Source organism: Lolium perenne, chromosome 5 (assembly GCF_019359855.2).
Source record: "Lolium perenne isolate Kyuss_39 chromosome 5, Kyuss_2.0, whole genome shotgun sequence".
NCBI classification, from domain to species: domain Eukaryota; kingdom Viridiplantae; phylum Streptophyta; class Magnoliopsida; order Poales; family Poaceae; genus Lolium; species Lolium perenne.
In genome coordinates, this window is record NC_067248.2 from 232,496,236 (window position 1) to 232,516,506 (window position 20,271).

Consider the following 20,271-nt stretch of genomic DNA (forward strand, 5'->3'; position numbering starts at 1 on the left):
TGCTTGGGGGAGACCTTGTGGACGACGTGGATGCCTCCTGCACCCGGTCACTTCAGATCATGCGCCTACCGCAGAGACGCCGGGCGTCGGGGACTTCATCAGCGGCGTAGGATTCCGGTGAGCAGCGGCGTCCCGGGCGGAGACCACTGCCGTTCCCCTCCTCCGAGGAGACGCCCATCTTGCAGCGCGTCGCGTACGATGAGTCACCGCTGCGGGCGACTCCTGATGACCGGAGGCACCTCGCCGGCGTGGAGCACCACCCAACGGCCTCTCGGCCAAACTGCGCGACCCGGTCCGGCCAGCTCGACGGAGCCGCGCGCATGGTTGCACGCGGGCGCCGGCGAGCCAGCCGGCCGCGTCTCCATGGTCCGTGCGGTGCCGTTCCTCCCGTCGGCGAGTCTTGGGCGGCGCCGGTCGATCTGGTGCGAGGGGTTCGCGAGCGGGTGGAACTGGGACGGAGGAAGGTGGGGGCGGAGGATGGGAGGAGGTTCGTGGCAGGGGGAAGATGGGACGGCGGCCGGCGAGGGAAGGAGCGGCGGCGGCGGCGGCGTTTGGGTTTCGGTCAGGGAGGGGGGTCGCGTCTCGTTCGGAGCTAAAAGAAAAATGGGCCTGCGGGCTGGGAAGGCCCGAAGGGTCACATTTTGGTCCCGGCCCAAAGCAATAATTTTCTGGCGAGTGAGGCCAAATCCTGCGCGGGAAATATATTGCTACCACTCCTACCCACACGACTTGATTTTTTCCTCTACGCGTCTTTGATCAAATAATTTCTCTCTTGTATTAGCTGTGCGTGTCTACACATTCTACTCCCTCCGATACAAATTTTTTTTTGACTCCACTTTGTTTAGATATGAATGTATCTAGATGCGTTTGTTGACTAGTTACATTCACATTTAAACAAAGTGGAGTCGATTAATTTGGATCGGATCGGAGGGAGTACAGAAATTAAGTTGGTAAGAGAAAACCATGTACCCGTATGCCATATTCATCTCTCTCTCTTTTCTCCCTCTTGAGGGGATATGCTATATATGCATGTATCGGACAACTCAATGACCTAATTTTATGACACGAAGATGCCTTGAAATGGTCAAGGAATCACGACGAATGCGTCACTAGGCCTGGCCGTTGGAGTTAACATCGAAAGGGCGAATAGGCGCAGCCGACGAGGGGGGGGGGGGGGACCGATCTGATCGTCAATTGAGGCACGCGGGTCCGGCAACTGATGTATTACCAAGGCGCCATCAGTCCATGGAACACGCATGAAATTGGTAATAAAAGACCTTGTCTAGAAGTCCGACGAGATATACGGAAGGAGTGTCGGGAGCGCGGCGAACAAGAGTACAAAAGTTTCGATCTGAGCTTCACTAGATGTAGATAACACGAGGTTGTGGCCGGTGAATCATGTGATTGATCGCCCAAATGGAATCATGGTATCGGTACCATTATGATCATGTGAGGGTTTGAACCGAGGCATCTTGGTCCGCCAAAATGGGAGTTTTGGAGATGGCGGCATGAACCATGACGACACTAGGTTTTTGAAAGCCGGCCCCACGTTAGGGGACACGAAATCCCTAGCTAGGATTGCATGTACCATTGTTGGTGCAAATGTGAAATACCCAACCCCTTCGAACTCCGGATGAATATCATAGATGTGAGATAGGATTTTGTCGAGTCATTAACTATTCTATTGTGTGGAAGAAAAACTCTAACTTGTTCCTTGCGTTCCACACATGAATATGGGAAAAACCATATCCTTGCATTGACTCCATGAATACAGCGGCACCGTCAAGTCGACCTTGGGTGATCACGGTTGTAGATGCATACATTTTAATTACCATAATGGAAACCCTAACCTTAATGCATATTAAAAGTTGGGGTCGGTAGCCTTGAAGTGGGAGTTTTTCGCTATAAGTGTCGAATCTCCCCACAGGATAGTCATGCATGTCTGTAAAACAAGTATGTGCCGCTTTAGAGTTGTGTATTGTTTTTCATGTGTAAAATATTTTTTCATGTTGTCCTTTTCACCATTGTGCTAGTCCCAGACTTCTAGATAATATCTGATATATCCTACTCGTCTGTGATAAATTGCTATCCATATGCTTAAGTATTGAATTTAACCTTATAGTTTTTGTGGCTGGGAGTAGTCGCGATAGTAGAGCGACTGGAGATGTACCAAGGGAGTAGTGATGTTGGTTGGAGAGGCTGCTCTTTGAGTGCGATGTGGAGAAGCATGGTGAGTAGTGTTTATGGTTCGTCACCTTCGTCCTCTAGGTTCTCTGTGATAGCACGACCATCTAGCTGCCTATAGCAATTTGGGATCTTGTGGGTTTGATATGACAACTTGGTACGAATGATGGTAGCTGGTTTTTGTTTAAATTGTTGCAATACCCTATTTTGCATGTCTTTTCTTAATCACATGATCTAGACTTGTATAAATTGAGGTAGTGGACCTTGTAGGTAGCTAAGCTATCATTTGGTCTTCATTTGAATTTTTCTTCTACCATTGCCTACTCTTTGGCTGTTGCTGCATGTACCTGAGCAGTAGCTACTTGTTTTCTTATCCAATTGTTACTTCGGCATGGTCTAAAGCCTCTCCAATTCCTTTGAGACTTTCCAAGCCTCCATCCCATCACCGGTGCATGCACAAGGGCCCCTTGTATTGATATTCTTTTTCTTTGTGTATATTAAGCTCTATACCATCAAATCTAGTAGAGCTCTCCTGATTTGTTTGTCTTAAGCTCCGTTACAAAGTACATGAGTACTGGCACAACTAATGAAGTTGTTTCTTGATTGTGTTGAGCTATACCACTAGTGCTTTATCTGGTAGTATGAAGTAATTATATGCATATTATAAAGTTGGCTAATGACCTTGATTTTTTTTGTGAATTTTGTGTTTCCGCAGTGTTGTTGTGTTGCTATCATCCCTATTGTTTTTATGTCATCTTCCTTTGGTAGTCCTTATCTCATGACATGCGACTTTCATTCCTGTCATCTCACGTGCAACATGATCGTCGATACACAGACGGTTCTAGGCGTCATACCTCCGGTAGCCATTTTATTTCATGCGCGCCAGCTAGCATAACATAACGGCGACAACATGTTGCATCCATGTTGTAAAACCCTAGCCCGCAGAGTCGCCTCCACCGGAGCCCATATGCGGAAACTACGGCTCACACCGTGCAAGTTTCGACCCGAAAACCCTAGAAAGTACGTGTGCCATCGTCACTGTCCAAATTTCGGCAGGAGCACAGCCGGAGCTACGAGTTTGGGTGGGAGGACCGCTGGAGCGTAGACCATGTGCTGAGATGCGACAAATTTTGCGTCCAAACTCCGTTCTCTTTGCTATGGGCTCGTTATTAGATTAGAAAGGTAACAACGAGATATAGCGAGCCATAGGCGGATTATATGGAAATCACGCGTCCAAGATATGTGGTACCTTATCTGGATCTACAAGTGAAGGTGTGTGCGTGCCAGTGAAGGTGTGTGCGTGCCTCCGAGAGCCTTTTCATCTCATGCATGGATGGAACATTCGTCAATGAAAAAGTGGGATTTCAATCGATTTATCTTCCCCGCAAATTGCTGGCCATAATTATCTTTCACTTAATTCTGATGTGTAATTATGGATAGAAGAGTAGCATGCATTGGAAAGAAATATTTTCCTCCCTAATTTAGTGGGTGTCCATTGTTTTCTCCGCCAAATTAAGAGGGCCGAGGCATTTTCTGTTCTAATCTACCGTTTAATTAGGCAATTAATGAGAGAATGCGAAGCAATGGATCCCTTTGGAGTAGTTCTCAAAACAAAAAATGAAATTGCATCGTCATGACTCGTGATTAGCAGCAAACCGGGCTGTTTTCGCCCCATAATTGCAGCGCCTTCCCACGGATCGCCTCCTAAAATCTGATCTCAATTCTCCATGGCGCGACCCCCTCCAATCTCCCTGACGCCAATCCCTACCTGTGCCGCCGCCCTCCCCTTCAACTTCAAGCTCCGGCACGGCCCTCAGCATCCACTCCAAGTCCTGTAGCAGGTCGACCCGCCGGCGCAGGCTTCTCCCACTGCCGTCCTTCGCTTCGACCTCCGACAAGGACGCCGTGGACTCAAATCGAGCCGGCGCCTCCTCTCCTGCAGCGCCCCACGGAGGAGGAGACCTGGTGGTGGCCGACCGAGCCGTGGAACCCCACGGGCTGACCTGGTGCCTCGCCGTCGGGGACGACCTGGGTGACGCGACCGTTCCTCTTGCCGGCGGGAGCGGCGCAGGAATGGCGACAGGAGGCCGCTGGTCGCCTTCCTGAGGTGCTGATGCCGACGCTTGCCACAAACCCGAACTGCTGCTCCTCAGGCCGACCACCACTTCGTCCGCTGCTGCCTCCCCAAACAGGTGTTGCTCGTGAGCTCCCTCTCCTCCTCCTCCTACTCATCGACTAGGATTCCTAGTTTAAAATTCAGTTGTATCTTTTTTATCCGTATGTCTATCATTTCCGCTTTTTTTTTTATCATGTTGAATGAATTTGGTAGCAGCGTAAATTATGCATAATTCTCTTGTGCCATGGTGTTAGGGTTTGGTCCTGTACGGCCTGCAGGCGATTACTTGAATTAGGCCACGAATTTGCAGCAAAAAACTCTAACCTGTGTCGTTTTAGTCGCCCCCGAAAAGATTCATTTTTTGCATTCAGATTCTTACTTGTACATAGCTTCAAGTTTGAAGTGAAGTTTTTTTTTTTTGATTACCAAGGGATTGAAGTACGTCTTGGACTCCTGATTGCACGCATAGTTTATGTTTGTTGCTTTTTTCCCCTATTGATGAAATATGGGTCGGGATATCTATTTAACTTAATTGAAAACTTGGTCTGCATAGGCATCAGATTAATTTGTTTTTTCTTACATCACGCTCATCCAGAGATGAAACTTCTATCTTGTCTGAAGCTATTACTAGTCATATCTGTTTTCAGTTTTCACTAAGGTTTGATAACTAATGTGCTGCAGCTACCCTTGGACGTGGCTTCTTGCTCTTCCTACCGTAACCTGTTTTTTTTTGTCTTGGCATTGACATTGGCAGCTGATGCGGGCTGCTGCTGGTGTCGCCGAAGAGGATGCCAGCGTCCTCGTGTCATGTTGCTTGATGGCAACTACAGCGACGAGGTAATCCCACTATCTCTAACCCTTCCGGTTTGCCATGTATGGTTGCTACAGATGGTGATCCGCCTTTTGTTCCTTGCCAAATGCAAGGAATAGGCTAAGAAATAGTAAGAGTTCCGTAAAAAAAATGTTGCCGGGAAATTTTTGTGAAATGGTAGGCAAGTCTTGATGTATGTACATGTTTGCACAACATAATAGCACATGTCCATATTTTGCACTGTGTTAGTTGATGGTGCCATTTACTGTGTTTGGTTGCTGCCCCTGAGAGTTAATCATCATACCATGTGCCTTGTATCCAGTTGGTTGTGTACTGACTGAATTTTTGTGCAACACCTTTCATCATAGAGGGAGCATGGCAGCAACGTGTGGTGACGAAGAGGAAGATGGATGATAAATTGGGTGAGAGGTGTGTGCCGGATTAGCGGATGGGTACTTCTCGTAAGCAATGGCCTGGAAGAGGGCTCGGTACGCGAACACGACGAATGGAGAACCCTTGTAGGTGATTTTGATTCTTCTAACAAACTTGTTGTTAAATAGGTTTGACATCTTGATATTAATCATTGAATATGCAGGCATACTTAACTGAATCTTGCATTGAATTGTCCATCTTGAATTCTGAAAGGGTTCATCTGTTAAACTGTGTGTTGGCAGTGCTTGTTGCACCGTGCGGTACTACTTCTATGTGGTAGTGGGAAATTTTAGTTTTGTACTCAGAGCTTTTTGAATTTCTAGAGATATGTGTTTGCTAGCATAGTTTCTCAAACCATGATTTATGTTCTTTAAAACGCTCATAACCCTCTTCTAAGTGTGGTTTTTTTTTTCCGATCCATTCTTGTTAACTTTATCTATCAACTCTTAAGATCTCTCTTTGGCTCAGCATTGCAGTTGAATCACGTTTCTTTCTGCAGTAGAGGAAGTATGTGTGAATTGTGACCTTGTCAAGCTTGTCGACTCATGCGAAGAAGGAAACCTTTGGTCTCTTTGAATACCGTTGTAGTTAGCTTGTGTCATTGATGTAACTGAATGGAGCCTGACTATATATATAGTCTGATTGGATTCTTGTGCACTGCCCCTTGTCTATATAATTGAACCTGATATGGCGCCCAATTCACATTGCTAGTTATGTTACTTTTCTAGTTTACAATTAGAAAATGTTCTCTGTGTAATTGAACCTGATATGACTGTAATTTGTTTTGTTCTAGTTGACCTTTTCAAAATGCTAGCTTCAGGCTTCAGTCTTTGAGACAACGGGGACCGGGCACTTTATTATTCATGTAAAGCTAGCCATCATTTTTGTTTCGTGACTGGTTCCGTTGGATATTGTTCTCTACTATTCGATCTTTTTCTGACGCATTGACATCTCAATAGCTGCAGTGAAAACTAGCCCGTCTAGGATTAATGCTGGTCTGAATTTTGCAATTAGCTGTATGACTTTAAGCGTTCATAGATGCAATGTTGTGTCTAAATATGATCACTTGTTTCTTGAACCTGCGTTCGTTATGAAGTTTAGTTTTAATATGATCATTTGCCATGTGATGTACTCACATTTTTCGAATCCTTGGCATGATTTTGTTGATTCTGATCATATAAAAATTTGGGCCTTGTGATATTTACTTTTAAGTGTAGATTAGAATCTTATGCGAATTGACCTCTAAATTGGCATTAGGTAAATTGTACTATTATCTTTCATTAAGTTAGTCAATTGATCGAGTAAGCATTCAACATAACAAGTTTACGTAGATGGCGTAGTATCTTGCGGGGACTCAAGTAAGCTGGTGTTGTTTGTGAGTTAATATTGTCATACGTTTTTCATGCTTGATGAAATGGATGTGTTTTGGAAGTAATAGGCCATCCCCACTCCATTAAATTGAGTTTTGATCAGCCTGATCTAAGAGATTAGATTGATAGATTCTATGTTGCAGTGATATTTAAATCTAAATTTAATAACTATAAAATATTGGTACACACATGTTAAATGATAGCCCAGTTAGGGTTATTTTGACATAGTACACCTGCTAAGTTGAAATAAATTGCTCTTAATTGGCCGGGAAATCTACACTTGCTATGGTCAAATACTCAAGTTAACGTTGTTGCTTTCATGCTAGGTGAAAATAGTTTTCTTGCCATTGAAAGCGGCCTTTTACTGATGGTGCTATGTTTTGTTCTCTATTGCAGCAAGAGTATAATATATTATTAATACGAGTTATTTTTTGGTAAAACAATAATACAATTTACAGATTAACTGTTGAGAGTAATTTTCACATTACTATTAAGAGGAGAAAAGAAAACTTACACAATCTATCTTGACCGTGCCTATTGGAAACTTGTACGTTTCCTGGTTCAAAACATATAGTATTTTCCTCATGCGTAGAATGTTATGTAGGCAAATAATCCTATTTTCTTTGCTCATAGTATTCATGCTCGTGCTTGCGCCCTGTGCAGAAAACGTTGAATGACATCAACACCGATCTCCCTAAGCTCCTGGTGGTGGTCTTCCGGGAGCAAAAGTAGGTGTCTTCCGGGAGATGGTGGAGGGACAACTGGACCGTGATGCTTGTTTAGTTCAAGCCTTCCACCAGGTAATATTAATGATAGCCAATGTCTTTCTTTGGTACCGACTTGTCATGAATCATTTCTTGGTTTTAGGATATATTTTGCTACGTTAGATGAACCAGAGAGGTCTCAAGGGAGCATTTCCCTCACATATATTTTGTTCACACGAATTGCAAGGATCATATACTGATATACATTCCAGCATTATTCAATTTTTTATTTAAAGAATATCTTCATTGGATTTTTTCTTGGATTCTCATGTATATATTTGTTCTTATGTGACACATCGGAGCTACGGACATAAACACGCGCTGACATAATACTATTGCTACATGCAGGGTTTGGCTCTCCGATGTAGCTCCTTGAGGATGCACCTGAAACTCTCTACTTCGCCTGTGCCGCAGCAGGTACTCTTCCACTCCAGTTTTGAGGTCTCGTAGCTGAAGACCCCAGCTCCTCCCCTCCCATGTAGCCTTAGCTGATGGTACCCCCTGGCATTTGTTTGCATATGTTAGACACCTATCTTGCTCCTCGCCCTCTATAACGACTCCATGAAGCTTTGCATCCTCATGATTACGATCTGGTATATCTCAATTCGTCGCGCGGCCTCTCTCGTGTTATGCCAGCAATTATACCATGATATTGATGAATCATGAATGTGTGCTTGTGAACGTCATTTGAGTTAGAATATTCTTGGTGTACCTGTGTGTTTTCATGTTCAATCTGGTGTTACCGCGGCGGTTTGCTCTACTTTTTTTATGGTTAGGGTGATTCAATCGGATACCAGTTAATTAGTTGATGATGCATATCAGCGATTTTTGGTTTCTGTTTGGCTCCTGCATGTTTGCATGACATGTAGGTTTGTATTCAACTATGATACATGATGTTAGTTGTATTTATGCCTACCAGTTCTATTACTAGCTTGGTGATAGCTCTTGTTGCTGGCCAGGCATGTCCTGCTGGGGGTAGATTTATGCATATAGAAGAGAGGTACTCATAAGATGGTGGAGGAGGCAAGCTACATATAGAAAAGAGGTACTCATTAGAATCATCATATTGACTCTCAGCTTAAGTTAAGACAACATGGATATCATTCTCAAGTTGCTGTTTCAGTACAAGTTACATCCTTTTATGTGTGGATTTCCTTGATAGCTTACACCCCCATTTTTTGACAAAGAAAAGTCTCAAGAGCATTCAGAAAAGTTATCTCGAGGTGTTGCTGTCCTCAAGATTTGTTAGTTTTGAAGTATGGTTGAACTGTCAAGTCCATTTTTTCTATGTTCTTCTGTCTTCCCAACATACACACTTATATTGTAGATTGGTGGAGCTAGTGAAGTTTAAGTTGGTGAGAAAAAAGATAGGGTCACAAATGCTCGAAATGCTGGAAGAGCTGTTGTTAAGGAGGGTATTGTCCTAGGTAATCACATTTTCCGTGAGCAGTCCATTTGTTTCTTAATACTTATTTTTCAACCCGACTATATGGTGTACTGATTATGATGATGCTTCTGCAATCCATGCACTTAGTTATTCCATAATTGGTAATGGAACATATATTAAATGTCTTGAAATTCTGCAGGCTGATGACCAAAGCTGCAAATGATGGTGTTGATGGTCGGTTCCTCTCTGAGTTTGGTCAGCTCCACCTATCCCCCCCCCCCCCCCCCCTCTTTTTACATGTACAAGACTTGTAGATCCCAACAACACCTACCATTAGAGGAATTTCATGTCTTTCCCTGTAATGCTAAGGTGTTGGAACTTTCCTGCAAACCATGCTTAAGCTGGGCAGAAAATATGAATGGCATGCATCATATCCCTCCCTGTAGATCCCCAACAACACCTACCATTTGAGGAATTTCATGTCTTTCCTTGTAATGCTAAGGTGTCAAAAATTTCCTGCAAACCACGCTTAAGCTGGGCAGAAAATATGAATGGCATGTGTCATTACTATTTAGTCCATTCCATGCTACAAATAGATCTTTCTTTCTCTTAGACACATGCTGCAATCATTTTTTCTTTGATGTCTTGTTCTGAGAACTGAGATGCCCTGTGTCTGGCCATGGCCGTTGAACTATTTGTGGAGCTTTTCTTGTACTGGAATGTGTTGTCAATGATGCAATTTATATGGCGTGCAATATTTGAGGTCTTCAATTTTTCTTGAACTGAAGATGTGCATCTGCAACACTGTCGCTTATGATATTGTTGTTGGTTTTAACATAGTAGATCTTGTCGATTTTGTGTTGAGCTCCTATGTCGGTTGTGTGCTTTACGTATTGGTAGTGCTAGCCAGTAGATGAGATTAATGACAATACAATTAAAGTGTTTATGGGCTTCGCTCGTTTCCTTAACTTTGTTTGATGTGTAGTACTGTTTTTGCTACACTAACATGGATGGTATTCCATTGCAGATCAGTTTTGAGACACGCGATGGTCTTTGTTATCAAATAGCTTGTCTTCTCGAACAGTGGGATTCGAGGTCATCAATGTGTGTGACGAGTTCATCATGCCGCAACAGTGGTGGTGATGATGCTCGGCCTCGTCTACAACTTCTCCAGTGAGCTACTAGTTTACCCTTTCGATCTCTGGTTCGCATCTGCTCTGTGATGACCTGTATTTGAATTATGGTGATGATGATCAATGGCCACCTATTTTCTAAGTGAAGATGTCAACATCTGGGCATGGTTATTGTCCCGGTGCTTGTATTTTCTATTGATAGATGATTTTGTGTTGTAGGCCTGAAAATGCTGCCATTTAGTTGTGAATAATACTGTTTGGTATTGTGTGGCTTTGATATTTGATTGATTTAGATCACTGTATAATTGGTTTGCTGCAACTATATATCTTGCTTTTCAGATAAGAATCTTGTTGTAGATATAATGTGTTCTTGTCCCTTCCTTAATCCGCAATGATTTTGTATCTTGAACAACAGTATCTATCTGCAACTTATAAGTTGAGAAACTGATTTGGCTTGCTATATCTGTTTGGTTTTCCATTTTGTTGCCTATTTTTTAATGTGACTTTACTGTGTAATGCATGAGGAAACATTTAGCTTGGAACAACCTGATCTACCATTGTCCCTGGATACAATTGATTCCTCATATACGAGTTCTGTAGTTATTGCGACTGTACTTGGCTGATGTGCTCATCCCTTGTTCTGGCACTGTTTGATTTTATTCCTAGTTCTCCTTGATTCTTGGACCGTTTGGTGTATTTATACATGTATGTTTTTGTGCCTAGTGTAAATATTATGTCTGAATTACGTACATATGTGAGCTTTACTGTTTGCTCCCCTATTCTTTTTAGAATAGCAAGCTTAGCATGTAAGGTCCTCTATCTCGATGTTACAAATAGAGTTATACTTTTATCTTTTTTTGTTTCTTGCTCTGAACTCGCTTATATTGATTCAATCACAATGGTACGACTTTTATTTTCTTGTACTGATATTTTGATGTCTTAACTGCAATTTTTTGAAGCCTTGGAGCATAGGAGGCTGCTTTCTGATGCATGACTAGAGGGTGGCCTCGTTCTTTGACTACATGGCTTTTTTTGTAAGTTTCTTGTTCCACTCCTTTATCTTGTCTGTGTTGTGTGATGCCACGGTCATCTAGTTGTGGTTGTACCGAGTTCCTCTCAGATTGAGCCGATGAATGTGTATATTTTTGCCAGGTTCAAACTTGGCATAGAGAAGTGACGTTATTTTTGCATATATAATCGACTTAAGTTTTGTCCATATGCTTATTGTAGGCGTAGGGCAGTTGAAATTTGTGCTGAAGATGCATAAAGTGATACTATCATATTCCTATTTTAATTAAAGTAAATTAAAATGATTGAAGACACGTGTCATTCAATTTTTTTTATTTTCATGGCGGACTTCACTTCTGTTGTTGATGATTCTGTAGTTGCTATAAACTACTTAGTGGTGGGTCATTAGTTTTTATAATTCACCCCTCTCGCTTAATCATTGTTTTGTCTGGTCATGTAGACTGATCGTGATGCATCAATGTAAACTTCAAGTCCTTCTCAAAGGTGTAGTGACTAATTTGGTTTTGATTGGTGCCTAATTTAATTACCTCAAATGCTCATGTGTCGATGCGAGCCCCGTGTTGTGGCATTCTTCTGATCAATCTCATTATGATTTTTTTTCGCATGTAGGTGCTACAGTCATCTCTTATGTTAGTGGACGAGACTGGCAAGAGATTGTAGGCGAATATGGTTTGATTTGTGCCACTGCAAAACCCCATTTGAGGTCTAGTGTTGATGTGATGTACCCATCAGTTTTGCAGCTACTATCTTGGACGAGTACTCGACTTACGTTTACCGACCCAATGTATATGAATTGGTTATTTCAACCCTGGAAGACCAAGTGAAGTGATAGCAGAACTTTCCATGGGGTTGTTAGGATTAAAATGTGCAAATTTGGGTTCTTTCTCCTATGTATAATTCAATACTCATACTTTGGCATGTGGAAAGGTGCTGAAGCAGTTTTTTTCCTCTTAAGACGTATAACGTGTTTCTCTGTGCTGAAGATGCATATAGGGATAGCATATTTCTGTTTTGATTAAAGTAAATTCAAACAACTGAAGTCACATGTCATGAAACTGCAGTTTTTTTATTGTCACGATAGATTTCACTTTAGGTGTGTATGATTCTGCAGTTGCTATAGACTTCTTAGTGGTGGGTTATTGGTTTTGTAATTCACTCCTCTTGCTTAAGCATTGTTTTTTCTAGTCATGTAAAGTGATCGTGATGCAACAATGTAAACTTCAAGTCCTTAAAGGTGTAGGAAACTGAGGAATTTGTTGTCAATTGATGTTTAATCCATTAACTTGGCATGATTTAGTGTAAAATAGTGCACTCTCATTCTTAGAGAGAAAATATGAGAGTATGAAAATAATTGGGTTGCCTTTCCTAGCTTGTCACACTTTCTTACTTCCAAATTTACTTTGAGAAAGTTGCTTGTTGATTTGAGGAGTGTCGAGTTGTTGGTAACTTCGGTAGAATTTTTTTGATCAATTGTACTGTTCATGCTAGTATTTTCGAAATATTTTCTCAATCTCTTTTTTCCATCTTAAACAGGTTGAGGAGATCCCAAAGAATTTCCCTTTCAAACACACCGACAAGAAGTGGCACAATTCTGGTTTCCATGCTGAGCCTAATCACTGGATGTTAGGCGGAAGGACAAGGACGACAAAGAGAAAGACGATGACCAGGAAGATGGCGGGAATGCCCCACAAAGTCCAGCATTCTCCTCAGAGTCACAGTCTCCAAGAATGACGTCCCAAGCCTCGAGTTCACCTGCATCGCCTACCCGACGAGATCATGATCGACACCTTGCCCGTTAGGCAGCCGGTTAGGAACGACTTGGAGGAGATGATTGCATACGAGGGTTCTGATTTCAATTAAGTTCACAAATCCATGGCTTGGCCGTTTTAATTTTCACAGCTAGCAGCTGATGCTGCAACCAAACTCTTTGATTGTTCACTGATTTCTGATGTTGTAAAAAGAACGCATTCTGATTGGTTAACAACTGCTTTGTTGATGATGTACTCCACTTGGTCTTTGTCTTATGTAGCGACCTCGTCGAGAACCTGCAGAGGGCATTCCACAAGTGCGTGGAGCTGCGGTCTGCTATGGGGTAGTCTCTTGTGCTTAATGTTGTGATTTTGAAGTCACTGCTTAACATGCAGTCGTTTTATACGTGATGTGCATGATATCATGTTGTATCTTGTCGTTGTCATGGAAAGATTCAGAGTGGTAGCTAGATGTGTGTTCTGTGTCGCGTTGGTCTAGCTAGGTTCAGGCTGGCATTAGCATTTTTGTTTCATGCTTGCTGTTGGCAGTTAATATGCTTGTTCCAAATCGGCATATTTCATGAGCCTACCTCTACTTGTTGGGATTTTTCTTTACCCAGTGTTCTTACTATTGGTACGGACTTGGAGTGTATGTCGCGGGCTTGGTCATTGTGCTGGAATTGGGGACCTTTTTCCTGGGCGGATGTTTCCATCGATTCTTCTCACGCATGGTGCCTACTTTAATTACCTCAAATGCTCATGTGTCATGCGAGCCCCGTGTTGTGGCCTTCTTCTGATCAATCTCGTTCTTTATTTTTTTCGCATCCAGGTGATGCAGTCCTCTCTTATGTTAGTGGACGAGACTAGCAAGAGATTGTAGGCGAAGATGGGTTGATTTTTGTGCCACTGCAAAACCTCATTTGAGGTATGGTGTTGTCGTGATGTACCCATTAGTTGTGCAGCTACCAACTTGGACGAGTACTCGATTTATGTTTACCGAACAATGTATATGAAGTGGTTATTTCAGCCCTGGAAGACCAAGTGAAGTGACAGAAGAACTTGCCATGGAGGTTTGAGGATTAAAATGTGCAAATTTGGGTTGTTCCTCCTTTGTATAAGTCAGTACTCCAATATTTTGGCATGTGGAAAGGTGTTGAAGCAACATTCTTTTTGTTTGTTTGTCAAGATGAATAATGTGTTCCTCTTCAGCTTTAGTGATTTGTAATATTAGATGGTTTCTTATTCTGCTGCTTAGGAATTGCAACTATGTTTTGCTAGAGCAATTATGTGCGCAAGGCTATTGTGTTATGATTAGTGAAGTTGTTATCATATCAACTATCATATCTTGTTCGAGACCCTACATTTGATGATGGTGAACACCTTACCTCTTGCAATATTCAGCAAGATTTGTTTATTTAATCAGATGAACCGAGTGTGCTTATGTATATCTAGATGTTGTGTATGATTACCTTTTCTAGCTAGCATGGTCAAATAAAAAATAAAAAAACAATTGAAGCATCATCTACCTATGGTTCCCAACCGTCATCAAAACGAGTAATCTGCTTGTTCAGGAAAATCCTGATAGATTCAACGTCTAGTTTGTGGCAAGCCCTGTATGTGCATCGGGCAAGCCATTTTGTGCTGGCGAACTGTTGGTTTGGTCATGGGAGAAAGGATTCTCCTATCTCGTGAAAACAGGAGACAAAAAAGTCAAAGCATTTATTCCGGGTTGTTAAAGCGGTTTGTAGGTAAAAAAATCTTGTGCTGCTTGTAGATCCGGAAGAATAGGTGCATGCATGCATTCTGATTGAAGAGTCGTGATCACCTTAATTACCTTCACTGTATGAAGAGTATGGCGTACCTGCCGCAGGGATCGATGGGATCACATAATTACTTGGCTTTTATCGTCCATAGTTCAAGGCCCGATACATCTCGGCGGTCCATCAAACTCACCAGGGAAGCGGAGAATGGAATGCCAAAATACTACCTCCTCCTCGAACTAGGCTTTCGCCCCGCTATATTAATATAGCAACGAACTGATACAAGGTAGAGACCACCGCTGGGGCAAACAGCACACCGAAGCCCAAAAGAAAACAAAAGAAGAAGAAAAAAGAAAGAAAGGATGACAAAGTCGGATCGACGAAAACGCTGATGATCCGCAACCGCTGCGCCCTCCGGAAGATTCCCACCACGAGCTTAGCCCTCCGAAGCGCCGCATACCAAGACAGCACCTTCAAGAAGGGATGCGACGATGACGACGCTGCTGCCCGGACAAGCCTAGGGTTTCCCCCGGTATGCGGAAGGGAAGTGGGAAGGGGAACCCCGACGCCCCTCAAGAAGGAATGGTGGCGCCCGCGAGCGTCACCGCGTCGGTGTCGGCCGTCGACAAGGATTTCTCCCGTCCCCCACAGTCCCACGGCCCCGGACACTCCGTCAAGCTCCGCCAACCTCGACACCCACCAACTCGCGCCACCACGGTCACGCAACCACCAACGCCGTCTCACCGTGACCCACTGACGAAGACCGACGAAACCGAAAGGATCCCCCCCGAGCCGAGGAGAGCCTGGACAGCAGCCACGCGGGAGGGCGCAACCTCCACCGCCAGCTGCGGTGACAGACCGGACGCAGCTACAGGAGCAAACCAGGCCCCTCTGGCCCGGCCGAGCCCGCCGGGCTCGTGAAGCTCCCGTGGCCGCGCTGCAGTCCACGCGCCGCCGTCCTAGCTACCCTCAGCAGGAGAAGCTCCACCAGCCGCCGGGAGCAGAGGGATGCCAGATCTGGCCCGCCCAAGCCCAGATGGGGCCCAGACAGGCCCAGATCTGGGTCAGGGCCGCGCCGCCCGCGCCGCCGCTGACCACCCTGCTGCCCCGCTGCCAAGAGGCGGCGCCGCCGCCACCAGACCACCCCGAGCCGCGCCACCCGCGGTGCGCCGCCGCCGCCGGCACCTTGCCTACCAGGCAGCACCACCGCTGGCCGGAGAGAGCCCCGCGCCTCCCAACCTAGCGCGTGGGTAAGGGACGGCCGCCGCCGCCGGCACCGCGCGGGCTTTGCCCGGCGGCCTGCGCCGACGGCGGCGGAGGGGAGAGGAGGAGAGATCGGCCTGGGCGGGGAGGGTTGGGGTCGTCGCCCCGACGCCGCCCGCGGGGGACGGGACGGGACGAAACGTTCGGGAGGGAAGTTGAGGCGAAATACTACCTCCCGCCCCTGCCCTGCACCTATTCCCTCAAAGCTCTCCCTCTCCCTCTCTCTCTCTATAAGTAGAAGGCCATCGCCACACACCGCGTGCGGGTAGCGTGTGTGACTTAGACTTTTACTTGTCGAGGAGAGGAGAGGTGAGGTGAGGAGAGGAGAAGAGTAGAGGAGAGAACCCTGGCCGCCCAGCTCGCAACACCACCGCCGCCGAAGGGAAGCCCCGCTTGCTCCCAGCACCACCGCCATCGGGATAGTTTGACTTCTCCAGTTTGGGAATTCATCACAAAGACATTCTGGTGGGCATGCTTGTGTTCTCTGAAAAAATCGTGAAGTGTTGTTGATTATGAATCCGAAAAACCTACTCATACAGGAGTATCAAGTTATACAGTCATCTGAAGAATATATAAAAACAGGTCTCTTAAATGCATTATATATCAGGGTGCCCAGATTGACGAATTACCGGTGAGCTTCGCATGGTGACTTTAAGCCTGGTTATAGCGTTGCAAGTCCCAAGAAGATCCAACATCATTGCTCCAAAAACATGTCCATATGATCCCAAATACATCTCCAAAACAGAAAATTCAGGAAGCGGTGATATCTGCTGGAACAAGTCACTGTCCACAAGAAATTCCTCGTGCTAATGCATAGAAGGTCCATGAAAAGGAAATTTAAAGATCAACTCAGAGTACTATTAAAGCAATTTGATGATGTGTAGCAGAAGTAATTGAATGTGTGACTTTTGATCCAAGGTCAACAACCTATTATGCATGCATTCGGCAGACATGACTAGAAGAAAGGTCTAAGCAGGAGCATAGCAAAGCTACATCATAATGTTCCCAGACTACCTCAAGCCTGCATGTTCTCAATACTTTGTCATTTTGAAGACCATAACTTATAAAAGACTGCTAAAATTTTGACTTCGATCAAGCCGATCCATCACCCTGCAAGCCTTTCCTGACATCAGCCTACGAAGCTCCCCTAGCAATATTGTTACTTTTTCAGGGACGAGTACTGCAATTCAAACATGGCCAAAGTCATTGGCCAGATTATCTAACCTCTTCCAGATAACTTGAAAACAAAATGTCGCTATATTGTTCAGCCCTTATGAACATTGAGCGAAACAATTGATATGTGATGTAACAACAATTACAATGTTGTGTGGTGGTGGGGATCCGGTAGCTCGGGTGACACCCCATGTGTGGGCAGGTAGCATTATGAGCCTGAGAGGCTTACAGCTGGTAAGGTGGTCTTGGGCTTATGGGCTTGGTAGCTAAATAAAATTCTATTTACTCGACGAAATCTACAATGCTATAGCATCTCGCTATTTTAAGCACATGCATAAGCTTAAAACACAAAATACAGTTCCCAGACCTGGCTTTGCACTACCAAATCCTTCGATTCTTGTTTAAATCTCTTGCCGACTTTGGCTCCATTTACAGCCATACAAAATTTATAATCAAACCTTGGTTTCTCTTTCCTCATTCAAAATTCCAAACTCACTCAATTCACTGTCATCTGTTGCTCTGGTTTCAACTTGGGTACTGTACTATTCTTCTGATCAGCACTTACTCTAAATGACACCATGGTTTAAAAAGTGTCGCCTAGGTGGCGCTTATGAATCAAGGCGCCCCCCATCCCCTCTGCCTTGAAAAATCGATCGCTTTAGGCGACTAGGCGTCAGAGCGCCCCCAAACTTCTCTTAGACGCCTTTAAAATCATGAATGACACCTCTACCATACCCATGGAAAAGTGGTTCCTTGGAGGCCATACCAGTGTTTAAGGTCAAACATAAGCACAAAAGCAATGTGCTGTCCGAATGGAGGCCTTGGCAGTTGACATGGCAGAGAAGGGTAGCAGCTGGCATTGATTGGTTGAACACGAGGTGGTGGGGCAATAGCTGGTAAGCAATAAGCTATTCTTGGCAACAGTATCTATGCAGTAGTAGTAGCCGTAGCAGTGACTTTTCGCTACCAATGCATGGTTGTGTTTTGGAATGGCGTTTTCAAAACTTAATAGTTAATAGTCAGTAGTTTGTTGCATATCAGTATATCGGCCCGACGCCAGGGATTTTGGAAAAAGTTGCCTAACTGTTCGAGTACATAAATACAACAATAATTCTTTCTGGTGTGCTTACTTAGATAAAAGGTCGTTTATACTTGGATACAAAGTTGTAATGCTTATCTTAGTCATGCATTAAGAGAACCTGGCATGAAGACTGTACCACAGGATGAATTGAGCAGGAGAGGAAGATGCACGTTGTTTGGTTCTTTCTTAGTTGAATATAGAGTAGATTAGCTTTTATGCTTCGATCTGTAACTTGCGATACTCATCTCATACAGTCATACTGGGCCTTTATTGGGACATATTTGGACTCAACCTTACCCAAATTTGCTACTGATCTTATTTCATCAATTTATAACAACCTACTCCAAGGCATGGTATCCAAAAGTATAAATCCATTTAGAATGTGCATCAGCTTAGCATTTCGAGGTTCGATCATTTATAAAGAAAACAGTCATGTAATAGCAAACTAAGACAATAAGGCAAGGTAAATTGAGCAGGAGAGAATACGCACCGCAAAATCTATGTCCAACAGTAGGACGTGGGCTCTCTGTTTTGTCTGTAGACTCAGGCCACGCACACACCATAGCCGTATATCGCCGATCCCGACGTTTTGATGGTGAAACGAGAATGACCACGAGAGATATTCCACCATCGGTGCTGAGAAGGACACGCTGAAGCATCTCTCCATGGTGGATTTCAACCTGAACTTCTTAAGCACGGGGGCCACGATATCAACGTTGGTCAGCCAGTCGTCCACCACAAGCTCTTCAATGGTCGCTGAGTGAACTTTGAGCGTGTCGAGACGCCAGCAGTGGTCCACTTCTAGCACGCGCAGGTGAGGGCACCGGCTGATCAGCTCAACCATGTTCATGTTGTCGAAGCGGCAGTGGGCGACAGACAACCTCTCCAGCATAGGGAACTCAACGCGCCTTGCCGGCAGTGTGAGATAAAGGTTGGCTACGTGTAACTTGATCTTTACAGTCCCCGTGGACATCGACGACGAGATCCGCCGGGGCGAACCGCTCGGCAGCTTGGAGCAGCGCGGAGAGGCGCGCAGAGTCCATGATCCTGTGCCTCTCGGGGATCTCTATTTCGAGGCGGGATAGAGTAGGGCAGGCGACCTGTTGGAGGGCGGCGTCGACTGCGTCCAAGGGGATCTCGCAAAAGGAGATCGCGAAGAGGTGCCTCCAGAGGCCGCGCCACCGGCGGGAGAGAGAGCTCGTGAGGGCGGCGGCGCGGGCGCAGCGGAGGCGAACGAGGATCTGGAGCAGCATATCATCCGGAAGGGCGCTGATCTGGTCCTCTCCGCCGCCGTCTGGGCAGCGCCGTGTGCAGGAACGACGGGGAGCTCCTGGGAGCGAATGCGAGCTGAGGCGACTGCCCGAGTGTAGTTCCATCCCTGAGATAAACCGGAAGGAAGGGTACGGTGGCCGGAACCGCTGGCGGCGGCAGTGAGACGAGGGACAAAAGCGAGCGTGGGTGCTCCTAGGTGGGGTGCGGCGGTTCGGCTGGACTGAAGTGACTGAAATGTGGGTGTGTTTGAATTGCTGGCAAATCATACCCTACCAATTTTTTGGTCATGACCAAAAGATTGGTTGTTTTTTTGGATAGTTGCCAATTTTTTGGTTTGTCAATGCTTCACTACCAACTTTAGTTCAATTTTTTAGCCAATGTTGACCAATTTGTGGGCAAAAAATAGCTCAACGAAAATATTGGCTAGCCAAAATTTTGGTGGGCCAATCTTGGGCACAAACCAAACCCACACTAAAAGCCCAAGACAGAAAAGTAATGAATTAGTGATAATAATAATAATAATGTTGTAATAATCGACCCCATTAGGCCTATCATGGCTGATGGTGCTTCAAATTCGGGGGTGAAAGATGATGGCGATCTGCATAGGTTGATGAATCAGTTGGGCATCTATGGTGATGATATATGTTTTTCTTAAATGGAGACTAGGCCCAACCTCTGCATCGAAACGATGTATACGCCTTTTTTATTAATGTATTTAACAAAGGTCTGGTAAGGACCATATATGGAG

At 44.8% G+C, this 20,271-nt stretch overlaps 1 protein-coding gene and 1 long non-coding RNA gene across 13 annotated transcripts; one reads left to right on the forward strand and one right to left on the reverse strand.

The window, feature by feature from the left end:
- The first annotated feature begins 3,515 nt into the window (after positions 1-3,515).
- Positions 3,516-14,331, forward strand: LOC127302249 (uncharacterized). Of its 12 annotated transcripts, XR_011745652.1 has the most exons (16): positions 3,520-4,376; positions 5,055-5,137; positions 5,480-5,629; positions 7,577-7,713; positions 8,026-8,094; positions 8,637-8,722; positions 9,005-9,104; positions 9,264-9,319; positions 10,092-10,237; positions 11,157-11,231; positions 11,666-11,709; positions 11,836-12,153; positions 12,760-13,318; positions 13,595-13,705; positions 13,804-13,899; positions 14,002-14,321. It is a non-coding gene; the product is annotated as an uncharacterized lncRNA (long non-coding RNA). The 12 variants fall into 12 exon arrangements; XR_011745658.1 differs by having other exon boundaries at positions 3,516-4,376; positions 10,092-10,268; positions 13,804-14,331; XR_011745657.1 differs by having other exon boundaries at positions 3,519-4,376; positions 5,480-5,633; positions 13,804-14,328.
- Positions 14,332-14,973: 642 nt separating this feature from the next.
- LOC127302236 (uncharacterized) lies at positions 14,974-19,810 on the reverse strand. The gene is made up of 3 exons (XM_051332655.2): positions 18,742-19,810; positions 16,627-16,803; positions 14,974-16,481 (listed from the first exon to the last, which is right to left on the reverse strand). The coding sequence occupies exons 1-3, from the start codon at positions 19,222-19,224 to the stop codon at positions 15,603-15,605; spliced, it is 1,539 nt and encodes a 512-aa protein (XP_051188615.2). The 5' UTR covers positions 19,225-19,810; the 3' UTR covers positions 14,974-15,602.
- Positions 19,811-20,271: the final 461 nt, after the last annotated feature.

What these genes read in the sequence shown, in the direction of transcription:
- LOC127302236 (XM_051332655.2), bottom strand. Translation starts at nt 19,224, where the DNA reads ATGTCCACGGGGACTGTAAAGATCAAGTTACACGTAGCCAACCTTTAT. An exon ending in TGTTGGACATAGATTTTGCG is followed by an intron (nt 16,804 to 18,741) that starts GTGCGTATTCTC and finishes TCTATGCATTAG; the next exon opens with CACGAGGAATTTCTTGTGGA. An exon ending in TCACCATGCGAAGCTCACCG is followed by an intron (nt 16,482 to 16,626) that starts GTAATTCGTCAA and finishes CGATTTTTTCAG; the next exon opens with AGAACACAAGCATGCCCACC.